Source organism: Nyctibius grandis, chromosome 9 (assembly GCF_013368605.1).
Source record: "Nyctibius grandis isolate bNycGra1 chromosome 9, bNycGra1.pri, whole genome shotgun sequence".
NCBI lineage: Eukaryota > Metazoa > Chordata > Aves > Nyctibiiformes > Nyctibiidae > Nyctibius > Nyctibius grandis.
In genome coordinates this window covers 19,643,254-19,655,528 of record NC_090666.1, presented here as the reverse complement: position 1 = coordinate 19,655,528, position 12,275 = coordinate 19,643,254, and the positions used below count along the sequence as shown (strand labels likewise).

At 36.7% G+C, this 12,275-nt stretch overlaps 1 protein-coding gene across 1 annotated transcript in view; it reads right to left on the bottom strand.

Moving 5' to 3' along the window:
- The window catches only part of DPP4 (dipeptidyl peptidase 4), a 44,195-nt gene that overhangs the window by 11,719 nt on the left and 20,201 nt on the right, over positions 1–12,275 (bottom strand). Inside the window, exons 11-19 of the mRNA XM_068407413.1 lie at positions 9,025–9,160; positions 8,836–8,880; positions 6,052–6,156; positions 5,878–5,945; positions 5,630–5,683; positions 5,037–5,161; positions 4,041–4,088; positions 3,432–3,530; positions 1,313–1,382 (exon numbers count right to left, since the gene is read on the bottom strand). Coding sequence (XP_068263514.1) covers positions 1,313–1,382; positions 3,432–3,530; positions 4,041–4,088; positions 5,037–5,161; positions 5,630–5,683; positions 5,878–5,945; positions 6,052–6,156; positions 8,836–8,880; positions 9,025–9,160 — 750 coding nt within the window. The remainder of the gene's footprint in view (positions 1–1,312; positions 1,383–3,431; positions 3,531–4,040; positions 4,089–5,036; positions 5,162–5,629; positions 5,684–5,877; positions 5,946–6,051; positions 6,157–8,835; positions 8,881–9,024; positions 9,161–12,275) is intronic.

The following is a 12,275-nucleotide window of genomic DNA, read 5'->3' as shown; positions in this document are numbered from 1 at the left end:
ACTGCTGCTTTGCCTGGACACTAAAAGCAATATGCTTTTTTTAAAACATCAGCTGTTAATCAAGAAAGCAGACTGGATTTTATTTCTTTTATTGCTTTCTGCTCTCTTCCATTATTTTGACTTTAAGCAGCTTATCAAAAATCCAAACCAAAATATTTTTTGTGTTGGCATTTCTAGTCATCTGAGTTTCAAAGCAACGCTCTTTAACTATTTCTGTTCCATTTACCCATGATTGATGTAGTTGAAGTCTGAAATCAACAAGTAGCTTTCATTTGGGAAAGTGAAAAAATCTTTTTCTGCACTTTTAGTGTCCCATCAGTGTTCCCTACAGTCTAAACTATTTCTTATGCAGGCTGAGAAAAAGGAAGCAAAACTGTAATTACAACTTTTTATTTTAAAATACTTGGAAGTACTTGAACACTATGAAATCACACTCTGTGAGTGCCTGGATGTTAAAATTCTGTTTGCAGTCCACTTCTCTAGCCACTGTTCAACAGACTAAGAAATGGAAGAGTGGCTCTTATGGCTCTATAATGCATTTTTCCAAGTTTTAAAAGCAAAGAAAAAAACACTAGGAATTCTCTATACCAAGCTTTGCTTCTATATGCTATGGATCCTGACATTTCTGAAATAATTTCTGATATCAAGATCACCATGACGCAGAGGTGATCCTGACAAAGGCCCAGGTAAGTCAATAAAAATAGAATGAAACCCAAAATAAGTCTTAAGAAGCAAAGAGCACTGACTGCTCATTAAAATGTTCAATAGCCATATCAGAAAGTATTACAGTGCTACCAAATTACATTATATAAAGATGTATCTAACAATTAACAGCTAGTTTCCTTGTGGAGTCAGCTTTTTGTAAAAAGAGGAGAAGGTTAACATTTCTATTTTAAGGAACAGCTAAATTTCAGTAATTTCCAGTTAGAAGAAAACACACCAGCATAAACAGAAGTGCCTGAGGAAAAATGGACCAAACAGCATGTGTTCATGGTCTTGAATTTATGAAGAAACAGCAAATGCAATCCTGACCACAGAATGCAGTTTGCCAACACCAGCTGACAGTCAAATATCACAGAGAAAATGCAACATCACACGTATTACTTCAGCTTTAGGATACACAGCTTATTCAAGGGCTCATTCTAGAATGCAATTTCACTGAATATTATCCCTAATAAACTCTAAGAGCAGAGAAGGAGGTAAGCTAACATCCTGACTTTTAAGTTTTTGTGTTTCCTGATCTTCTTAAGAGCATTTGAAGTAGATGAAAGTGATTATTAACACAACATTGCCATGTAACTCGAAGACTTACACATCAAGGAGCAGAGGGTACTTCTTTGATGAATCGAAATGGGGAGGCAGTATCATTTGGTACCACAGGTCTAAAAGTGAAAAGAGTTTGACTTAGGTGAGTTCTCCAGTGAAATAATTCGGTACGCATTGCAATTCATACAAGAGCACATTTGAGTCACCCCCTAAAAAGTGGTTTCATCTGAACTGTCCGAATATACACAGGTAAAAGTTCCTAGCTAATCTAATAATTTTTTTTAAAATGTTTTACATCTAAGTTAGCAGAAAGTCTGGAACTGGAATGCCAACAATAATAATAATAAAAAAATTTGGGGACTCAACATGCTGTCTCCCAGCACTATTCTACATTATAAGCTTACATGTAAAACTTGGTAAGTCTCTACAGTGGTAAATCTGACACTAGCTCAAAAATGTTCCTCTACTCAAATTTCTCTCCCAGAACTAAAAAGAAATTTCAAATATTTTGAACCTGCCAGATAGGCTTTACATGACAGTTTGTAAAGCATCCCAGAACCATATCCAAATATCTATTATTTCTTAAGCAACACTGATTACGGTTCCACCCATGTTACTTTCCACCCAAGCTGGCTGAGAGTTAGCTGAACATTTTAAACGCATACCGTGTAAGTTTTGCAAACCAATTGGCTCAACTGTTCACTCATGAATTTTAAAAGAACTGATGTTGCAAAGGAAGCATTAAGCAATGCTGATGGCCTGCACTGCAGTAATAGCGAGAGCACAAGTCTTACAGAAATTTGTCCAGGTATGAATATGCAAGACATTAAAACACTGAAAAAATAACAATCTAAACTGAACACATGAAAATAATAATTTTAATTTTTTGTATCATCTGTGTACTCTATAGTCACCAGAGCAGATTTCTTCTTTGATAACATACTCGGATTTGTGAGCAGACTTGGAACTTGAAGTAGGACTACATAAATGGATTTATTTATCCCATTTGTGACATTAAAAATAGATTCCCCTTACCCAAAAATCTTTCACCCTGAAGAGATGAAGTAGTAAGAACAAAGAGGAATAAAAAGATGAATATACAACTGATAGCACGAAGAACATCTTTAAACCTCCATCGTGCCTGGAAGATTTCATCTTTAGCCCTAATAAAAATGTGACAGAAATAAAAGACAGAAAACACAAAGACAGAGAGAGTTATTTATATAAATAAGGTAACAGTGGAAGGAGTGAGGCATCAAAAAGAACAGTTAACAATGACTGATAGAACTCAATACAGTTTGTAAAATATATTCCATTAAGAATATTCATTAATTTTATCAAGAGGAAGTTTGTCACAAAGAGAAAAGCTAGCAGCAAAGGCTGGAGAGCAAGAACAGTTAGACAGGTACCAGGCCTCTCACTGCCACTCTACCTGATGTTCCTCAGCCTAGGAGCACACCAAGAAAGGTGTGCAAACTCAGACGAGCACCAACAGCAATGCACTAGCAGTACATTTTCTAGCATTTCATTCTAGTCTGTATTCAGAGGTTTATGTAGTCTTGGAGGGTGAACATGCTTTTAAGAACGTGACTTTCAATCCAAATATTCCTCTACACAAAGTCAAAGGTGATCTTCTTGAAATGCAGGCCAAATAATTTTTCAAGCTTTTCAATTTAGACTCTGTGTCCATTTTTTGATAACTGAACATCTCCACTGACTCAACCTGCCAACACAAAGGTACAAAGGGACTTGGTACCTGTAAATTAAGACCTACTTGAATTTATAATTTAATTTAAATTCAACAACGCTTATAAGCGTTGTGCCCCACTCCCTATTCCTCTTATTTATTTATTTAATTGTGGTGTTAGGGACTTCTATTTTTCAGGTAATTATCCAGGAAAAAAAGTGTTAAGCCACTTCCATCAGGAAAACATGAAGATACCACAATATGGAACAAGCATATTTTAGATAAGAATATTCTGGGATTTCAGAAAAAAATAGAATGTTTGGAGATGTCTGAAAAAAAGATCTTGTCTCACCTCTAAGAGTTGAGTAACTGCAATAATCCCCACTACACCCATCTTTTCTGTCGTGCTTTTCAGCAGAAGACCTTAAAGCACTTGGTGAAAGGGGGAGAGAAAGGTAAAACATGTTTTTGAACTTACTGTATCCACCTACACTAATGGAGTCAATTTTTTTTGAAGGCATCTGAATATCTTTCAAAGAATTTTCCAGTTCAGTGTTATTTTCCAAGTATCTGAGGACTAAATAACAGAGTTAGTAAAAGCCAAAGATTAAATACCTCGTTTTCAAATGCATTGCTCTTTAATTATGAACTGCTTCAAAAATTCAATCTTAGATGATGGCAACGTACATTGCAGTCTTAAGTTTACTGCAGTTTTTGTTTTTCCTCTCAGATTCAATGTTTACAATACGGTTTTCCTTCAGTAATTTAGTAACCAGAAAGCTGCTTTCCACATTTTTCATCTAAACGCAATTTCAGAAAAACTGAACAATTATCCAGTAAATAAGTCATACATTAATCACTGTTTTCTAGCACAATGTAAAATATATTAAATAAACTATGAATAAATGTATGCCAAGCCATATAATGTATTCTTCTGGTTAACTACACTATAGGAATTATCTGAAATTAAATATACCCTTTATAACTGACATTTTAATTATTATACTAAGCAATGAGAACAAAATTAAAATAAATTTACAATACAATTTTCTGGCTCAACACAATATATTTTAAGACAATCCCATACCTTGATCATCACTGCTTCTGTGCAGAGTAGATATGGGCAGGCCAGGACCTGTTAACAGAGCATGAAACCTTCATGTTTGCATGCTGTCTCAAAACACAACCCTCATAAAGTAGTTGGAAGTGGGAGGATCATAAAAGCTCAGAACTCAATTCCCTCTAGTTTAAGTTAGTAGGGCCCAAACTCAAGCCACAGCATCCCCTAAAATATTCAGACTGTCTCACAGGTGAACCACATGGTTGTAAGGTACAGAAGAACTGAACTTCCACTCTTCAAAGTTTACCCGTCGGTTGTAGACCATGGTTTCGAAATCAGTAAGCCTTGTCATAGAGACCACAGTAGTCGTCTTCAAACAGACAGTTTTACAACCTGACAGAACAATTCCCTCTCTGCTGTCTGTCTGTCCTCCTAGCCCATAGATCAAAGGAAGACCCTGACATCTAGAAAAACAACATACATTTCAATTTAAGGGAAATTTTAGAGAAGATTTTATTTTTCGCACCCTCTGATTAATTTATCCCTTGTACTAACTAGTACAAGCACTTACGGGTCAGAGACAGACTACAGGCCCACTGCTTAACTTACGATTATGTTAATTGGATTTTTTTGAACAGCATTACCTATCTTAATTTTATTCCCAAACATAGAGCATTTCTCTTTACCCAGCCTGTTGCTCACCTTGCTCCCAGAGCCTCCAAATTCCTTCTACAGACAGAGCTCCCTGTGCAGCTCTTGAGGAGATGCACAGCGGACAGGAGCGTTTTGCACCTCTTTCTGGTCCACTGATAGATGGAACTATTAAATTTTATCCTTGTAATTTTTGTCAAGGTGCTTTTGAGCCTAGGAAGGAGTATGTTTTTCCGCTGCCAACGCATTTATCCAACGATATTAACACATATCATTGTTACGCAGCGCACATCAAGATCTTGACGAAGTGAACTTCCCCACCCATCTAATCAGTGAGTCATGTTCGTGTCAATTAATTCCGGATATACTCACCACGACAATCTAGCTGATAATACTGTGCGTCTTTGCTGAAGGACACAGAATAATACTGGCATCTTTCTTGATTCAGATCACAGCTAACACATTTAGTAGAATTTGGACTGCTTTCCAAGAGCATTCTGCAAAGTAGACGAGCTTCATTTCAGAGATGAAAGACTTCTTATTTTTTTAAACTATGCTAAACAAATGTATGCTTTTTAAATAAGATGATCAAATGAAACACGATACAATTCAGGAGTAAAGTCCTTATTGATTCAAAAAGTAGAGAAAGCAGACTTTAAACTTTTGAGTTCAATTAATACTGGAATTATAATCATAGCAAAAAAAAAAGCATGAGAGGCTTTCCCTAGGGGTTTGTTGCTTGAGAATCGATTGTTTCTTTTCACAATTTCCCCTTTATTAACTAAATTTACAGAAAAATATTTTAGTTGTTTTTACAGTTTATACTCCTACACTGATTTTAATTAAATATCCCATATATGACCCCACATTAGACTATAAACATCCTAATTTTATTTTGCAATGCTTTTTCTTAAAGTTTCTTAATTAATAAATATTTTACTCATACTGCATAAAAAATTTCTTACTTATAAAGATTTCTTCCTCCTGGCATTCCACCGTTTTCATTACTAATGTAGTATCTATAAAAGCAAAACATACTGTTTTTGGTAAAATGCTTACAGTACCTTACAATATTTAAAGGATTATCTTACACGTTTAGATCAGATTTTTAATGAGTTAAATGACACCTTCTCCCTGTTCTCCCTCCTTGCTCGCTTAGACCCTTGTTACAAGCCCTCATGATAGGAATCAACAGCTTAATTACAATACTTACAAAAAGTTATTGGTTACAGCTTCTATGCTGATTACTTCCCATTTTCCTGCAGTAATAGGTACTGGAGCCTGGAGGGGAGGAAAAAAAGGCAAGGCAAAAAAGTAGAATGTGAAGTTCCTCAATCACCACGAGAAACACAAGTCAGCAGTGACTGTCCTACACCTTATTACTTACCTGTGAGCCATTTATGTAATGAATGTGCTTGTAACCTACTGTATCGCTGAAGACTTTGTAGTAGGAAGCATTGTTGGGTGCAAAGTAGGGGACAGATGGCTGAAACTTGAACACAAGAGAGCAGAGAGGTCAATTAAAGCAAACAACAAAACTCCCAAACCAAAATGATAAGTGTTGAAACTTCTATTCAGAGATATCAAAACCTAAGTTTAAAAACAATGTATCACTGAACGCACTGCAAAACTTTTTGCCTACTGACTTAGGTAGAACCTGTAGCCATTACCCTAAAAGTAAACGCTTAAAATATTTTCTTGCTACTTAACCAGCAGAATTTCCTGAGTATTGGCCCTGGTAATAAACAACATCCCCTCCCACCTCCCTTGAATTTGAAGTCCTACAGTTGTTCCTAGTTTCCTACCACTTTAGGAAACAATATGTGCATCTACTTTTAAAGTCACCGTTTTATTCTGTCCAATGCCAACATGCAGCTGTAACCTATAGCAATGTAAACATTGCAAATACACATTTTAAAACACGTATTTGTGAACAAATTCTTTGAACTCTTAATTTTTTTTTTTTTAGCTTGACAGTGAAAAATGGCCCCCTTTACTCAAAGAAAGTAAGCTGCTTTCCAAGAGGAAATTTTGATAGTAAGCAGATGATTACAGAATGCCAGAAAACCCAAACTGGAATGATATTTTCATGAAGGAACTATCCATGTGTCAACTGAGAGCGATGGAAATGAATGGATTCCTTCTACTGACTGACTTTTGGATGTGCTCCACATGGTACAGAGAAAAACTGAGGAATGAAATTGAGCCAAATGAAATAAAAGTTATTTCTGTGATAAATGTCCAAAAGATCTAAACCTTAATTAGCCCATTGACACAATGCAATTACCTCTGAGATGTTATATCCATTTTTGAAATGGAAAGTGAAATAGAAAGACGAAGTGACTCTCCTCCAGTCACTCAGCAAGCAATGACAGAACTCGAGTCTCCCTAACCCATGTGCTCCAGATAACCTCTCCATCTTCCCTAGCAATGTTTTTGCAAAAAATAACCTGGCAAATATTTTGCTAGCTTCTCCCTTATCGCAGTCTTGCTTCTTCAAAGCGTGACTTTCCTTCAACTCAACTGGCAAGCTCTAACTTAGCTCATGACCTGGAAGCCTTATGCAGTAACACAGGCTGTTCTGAGCATTCTTAGATTAAGTATAATTTCATCTCCATTCTTGGAAAAAAAAAAAAGAAAAAAACACTATAGATATACACAGAGAAGTATGTCTACATTTTACACACATATACAATTTACTTAAGTTTGTATATACATTTATATCAATTATATATACATATGTGTATATACACATCTCATAAAAAAAATATCCTTTATCAGTCAAATGTCATTTTATCATCCCAAAGTAGATAAGAATAAAAGAAAGGAATAAATATGCCTTTCCTATCCCCTCTTCAATCCTCCCTACTTTCCACTCCCTTCTCAAATCCAAGCATCATACAGTGAGATTATCTTTTTCTTCCAAACAGCTCCTAAGATGTGGGTTGTCTCTTTAAAAGAAACAAAAAACCAACAACCTAGTTTAATGGCACAGACTTGCATTTTGCCCTCTCATTTTGCACAACTGTTTACGAAGTCTGCAGCTTGATCATCACATTGTCTAATTGTGAAGCCTTTGCTGCAGAGAAGCAAAATGTGTCAGCGTTAAGGCCTTCCTTTCCATATCAAATTTGACAGCAGGTGGGTTGATCTCTCATCTTCATACTGCGGATGATTTCATCCCTGCTGTTGCCTCCCTCTTTGCATTTCTTTAAACTTTCATTTTTGACTTCAAAAGTGAATTAGTGACTAAAGCATAATCAGTGTGTGGAGAATGCGGGAGTGGAAAGCGTACTCTGTGTTCTCATCAAAAACTCTGAAAATCATTTCTCCCTCCAAGTCTGAACTTTTCGCATCTCTGCTTCACTTCCCCCAGATCTTCTGTGTAGTTCATTAGGTGCCTACTCTCTACCATGTACAAAAGGACTGAGAGGCAGCTTGGAAAGCATCATTCAGACAGTTGCGATTGGTTTGGCAGAAGTGTATGAAAATTTTAATCTGGTCAGTTATATGCACCTTGTCCCTAGTTCTCTCCAATAGATATTTTGGATGGGGGAAAAATAAGTAAATGAAAAAAACTCCAAGGAGAACCTGGAATGGTTTGCTGCAACCTGAAACGCTAAAAATGGCTTTTGTCCTCTATGCCTTTCCTCCAATAGAATTCAAAGGTTATAGGATACACTTCTTAATATATTTTATCCCCTAGATCATTCTGGAGGTGGCAGGAAGACTGGAGAGCAGCCAAACCAGTGTAGCTGACAACTCCCCCAGAACAAAGGGAATTCAGAATCCTGGCTTCTGCACTCCCTTACCTACTGCTACCGAAGCAGTAGGTCAGAATTAAAAAGGAGTCAGGAAGGACCACTCTGCTTTTTGGCAAGCTGAACATGAGGCACGAGCCACAGAGGATGCAGTTACAGCTCCAGCCCACGATGCACTGTCAGCCCGGCCTGGGAGTTCAGAACCCCATACCTACAAAAGCTTAAAACCTGGAGCGGGGTGGCACAGCGGCTCCATTTGAGACCATTTTTACCTATACATGTATAATGCAACAAGTGAATGGATCAGACCTACACAGAAGAGGCATTGCAACTGGCAAGAGGCTCATAGGAAATTTTCTTAATTATTAGTGTTATTTAGCACATGGCAGTTTTAGAAATTGAACACTCACTCTGCCAATCCAGCCAGTTCTACTTTCTTCCGTACGTTGTTTTTCCTAAGAAAGAAAAAACAAACAATCCCACAACAATTATGTTTATTTTACATCAGGCTATGTTTCTACAAAGATACACACAGAGATACTCTCCTCCTTTCTACTCATTTATCAACCACTGCAACTCTCCCACCTCATTTTTCTTACCTGTGGACATGACCAATTTCCAGTAGCACTTTCAAAGTCACAGACTGTGAGGACTGAAAAATTCTGAATTCTTCTGAGCCACTGCAGACAGATCCTTTCATCTGTCACCCACGTTACAACACTCAAATAATGATCCCTGAAAAAAGCAATAGCATTAGATATTTAAAATCCTCTCTATAATAGCATACTATGCAATAGCATTTAGCAATTCACTGAATGAGACTCATCTGGCTATTTTCATTTCAATCTACTCTTCAACAATAAACAATGATGCAAACCTAATTGTGCCATTTTTTTGCCAATTGTTTTTGCTGCTAGTAGATGCCTTGGTTATTTTCATTCACACAATAAAGAATTAGATAGTTTGTACATACCCACTTCCAGAAAGACTGCAATTAAATGCTAACAGCCAGATCACTATCCTCTAATGCATAAAATAATAAAAACTCCAGACTGTTGATAAATCTTGTACTATGTGCATCTACAGGAAATGCTTCTGAATATTAAGTTGTATGGGCCATAGATTTTGGAATTTTACCCTTAGCTGCATGAAGTTGGTTGCTTGTAAGCACCTAGTGATACATATCTTTGTTCAATTTATTATTTATTTCCATTAGCTAGAATGGAAGGAGAGATCATACCAAGAACAAATAATACTATTTAAGTATTTTACTTTCATCTTCAGAATACCAACTAGTTGAAAGGAAGAACTGAAGTATCTGAAAAAAAAATATTATTCATGCATATTCCTGTATATTAATTTTTAAAAGGCACCACAAAATTTAGTGGTTTTGTTTACCATTACGATCTGCTAGATGTACTCGTCTTTTCTTATTTTAGATCTCTCCTATCTTCTAGAAGCCTTAGGAACTAAAATAAAACAAACCTCCACTCCAAGGCAAGTATACATTTTTAACTGGAATTTGCACATTCGATTTAGTTCCAAGTTCATGTTCCCCTTTTCCCTAAAGTTCGTTAACAAAAACGTTTGGGAAGTTTTGTGATGAGAGCTAATATCTTCATGATGGGGTGGGGCAAAGAAAACACTACAATTAGTGTGGATGGATTAAAAATATATGCCAACTGGTTACCGAACACTTTCAGGTTTATTTCTAGATTGCAGTTTAGAAATCATGTTTAAAAAAAGGTCTGTTTTCACATTCATATTTGACTGGGAAGTTGGTAGGTCATTTAGTTGCTACTGTCACTGGCTTCAAACAGTCTATTTTACACTAATAATATTATAAAAGCAGTCTGCAGAAGCTTGTTTGGAAAAAAAAAAAGAAGAAACTGCCATTCTTCATGTACCTATAATGGTGGTTTCACTTGTTTTGTAAAAGGGGAATTAGCCCCACAGTTTTTATTCCTTAAAAGTGAGAGAAGTTAACAAGTCTGGAGACTATAAATCATCCATCAGACAAGATGGACAATACAAGGAAAAAACAAAAAAAATATTATTTATTATGCTATTATTATAACATAAGAAATATTTTATGGTTATTCTAGAGACTAGGAATGCACCTTCAGTTTTCAACAACCCATGAAATGTTAACTAAACTGAAGTATAGCATACAGTAGTTCTGCATTGCCCTTCCTCATTTGCTGCTGAGAAAAGATATTCCTGCAATCACCGTCTGGAGCTCTCTACTCTGAAGATGGCTTATTTTTAGGACAGATCATTTCAGACAAGAAGCATCCATTGCCTTTATCATCCTCCTCCTGTTGGGCAACAGGAGCCCCCTGGACCCATGGTGTTAAAAGTGGTGTTTAAACACCACATGGATTCCATGCTGGTCATTCGTGCAAAAAGCATCAGGTTTCATCTACAATCCTATGTGGCAAAGCACTGCCATGCCAGAATTTGGCAGCTTTCCTTGAAAATAAGAAAACTTACCCTCTGAAACAGAAGTGTGCTGTGCCTGCTTCAAATGTGGGGGTACAACTGCTGTGCATGCAACAAGCTCTGGATAGTGCTGCAACAACCATTTGCAGTGGGGTGAGGTATGCCACCAATTCAAACTTAGTTTTACTCAGAATTTAGCTCCAAGGAAGTAAAAATAGAATTTTCCACCACAAAAATTAACCTTTCCTGCCATACAGTGGTATAAATATACATACTGTGCAAAGGTTCATTACTTTGTGCTGCCAGGAGTGAAACTACCTGACAGCAACATTGCACATCACTTGCCTTTTCCTAATTATGTACTTTTGCTCTTGCAAAATTCCCCAAGACTGTTCTGGCAACCTTAGCGTTTGCAGGACACACATGCTGAGGCTTAACCATTATTTGGATCAGCCACTGGGAGAAAGAGTAAGTTTCGATCCTTGCACTCATCATTCAAGACTTGATTTATCTTTGTATTAATCCTGATTTACAGAGTGTTACATTCATTTAAAAATGGATTCAGTCCATATAACTCAGGCCTGTGTTAGCCAGATGGGTAAAAGGCTGGCAGGTGGCTGATGGTTATTCTCCCAGGTCACACAGCAGCATTGTTCAGCTTTCATTAGGTGTTAACAAAAGGTAAAACGTAACTCTTAAGACAGCAGAGATCTTAACCAGAACTGACCAAAACATAAAGGGCTTATTATTCTGAGGCACTGCAATTCTGGACAGAAACAGTGCACAACAGTTAGGTAACATCTAGCTATTGGAGTGTTTCTGTAGAGAAAGGACAAAGAAAAACACATTCACAAAAAACTTGTGTATCACAGATACACAAGTGTTAACACAGAGACATTAGTTACACTGCGGTGAGGACTGAAATGGAACAGCACTGATATTCCGGTTATAGGTTTTTGGCCACCACATACAAAATGCTGGTTTTATGCACTAGCTAACAGACCTCTCTTGTTTTTTCTGAATTTTATCAGTATAACCTGTGCTTCCATACCCATCATGTTTGTAAGTACAAACCTCTAAAAAAATTTCCACAATACTGTTAAAAAGAAAAAGCAAAACCCAAGATCTGGGATACCAAATTCTGTGTGCACGCATTTTAAATCAATTTAGCTGCTCTTTACAAAATACATTTATATCATGTTGTGCATTTCCAGCGGCATTTTAAGAAATACAATTTTCCATTTACTGTGAGAGGTGCTGGTTTTCACCACGTTTCCAAAGAAAACAAACATTCTAAGTATAGATCTGAAGACAACCATGATACCTTGCCTCAGCAAGGAGTCTGCTTCCAATGAAATCAAATCTTCACTTACCATTAAGGTTTTTTTTTTCCCCTCCCCAGTGAATT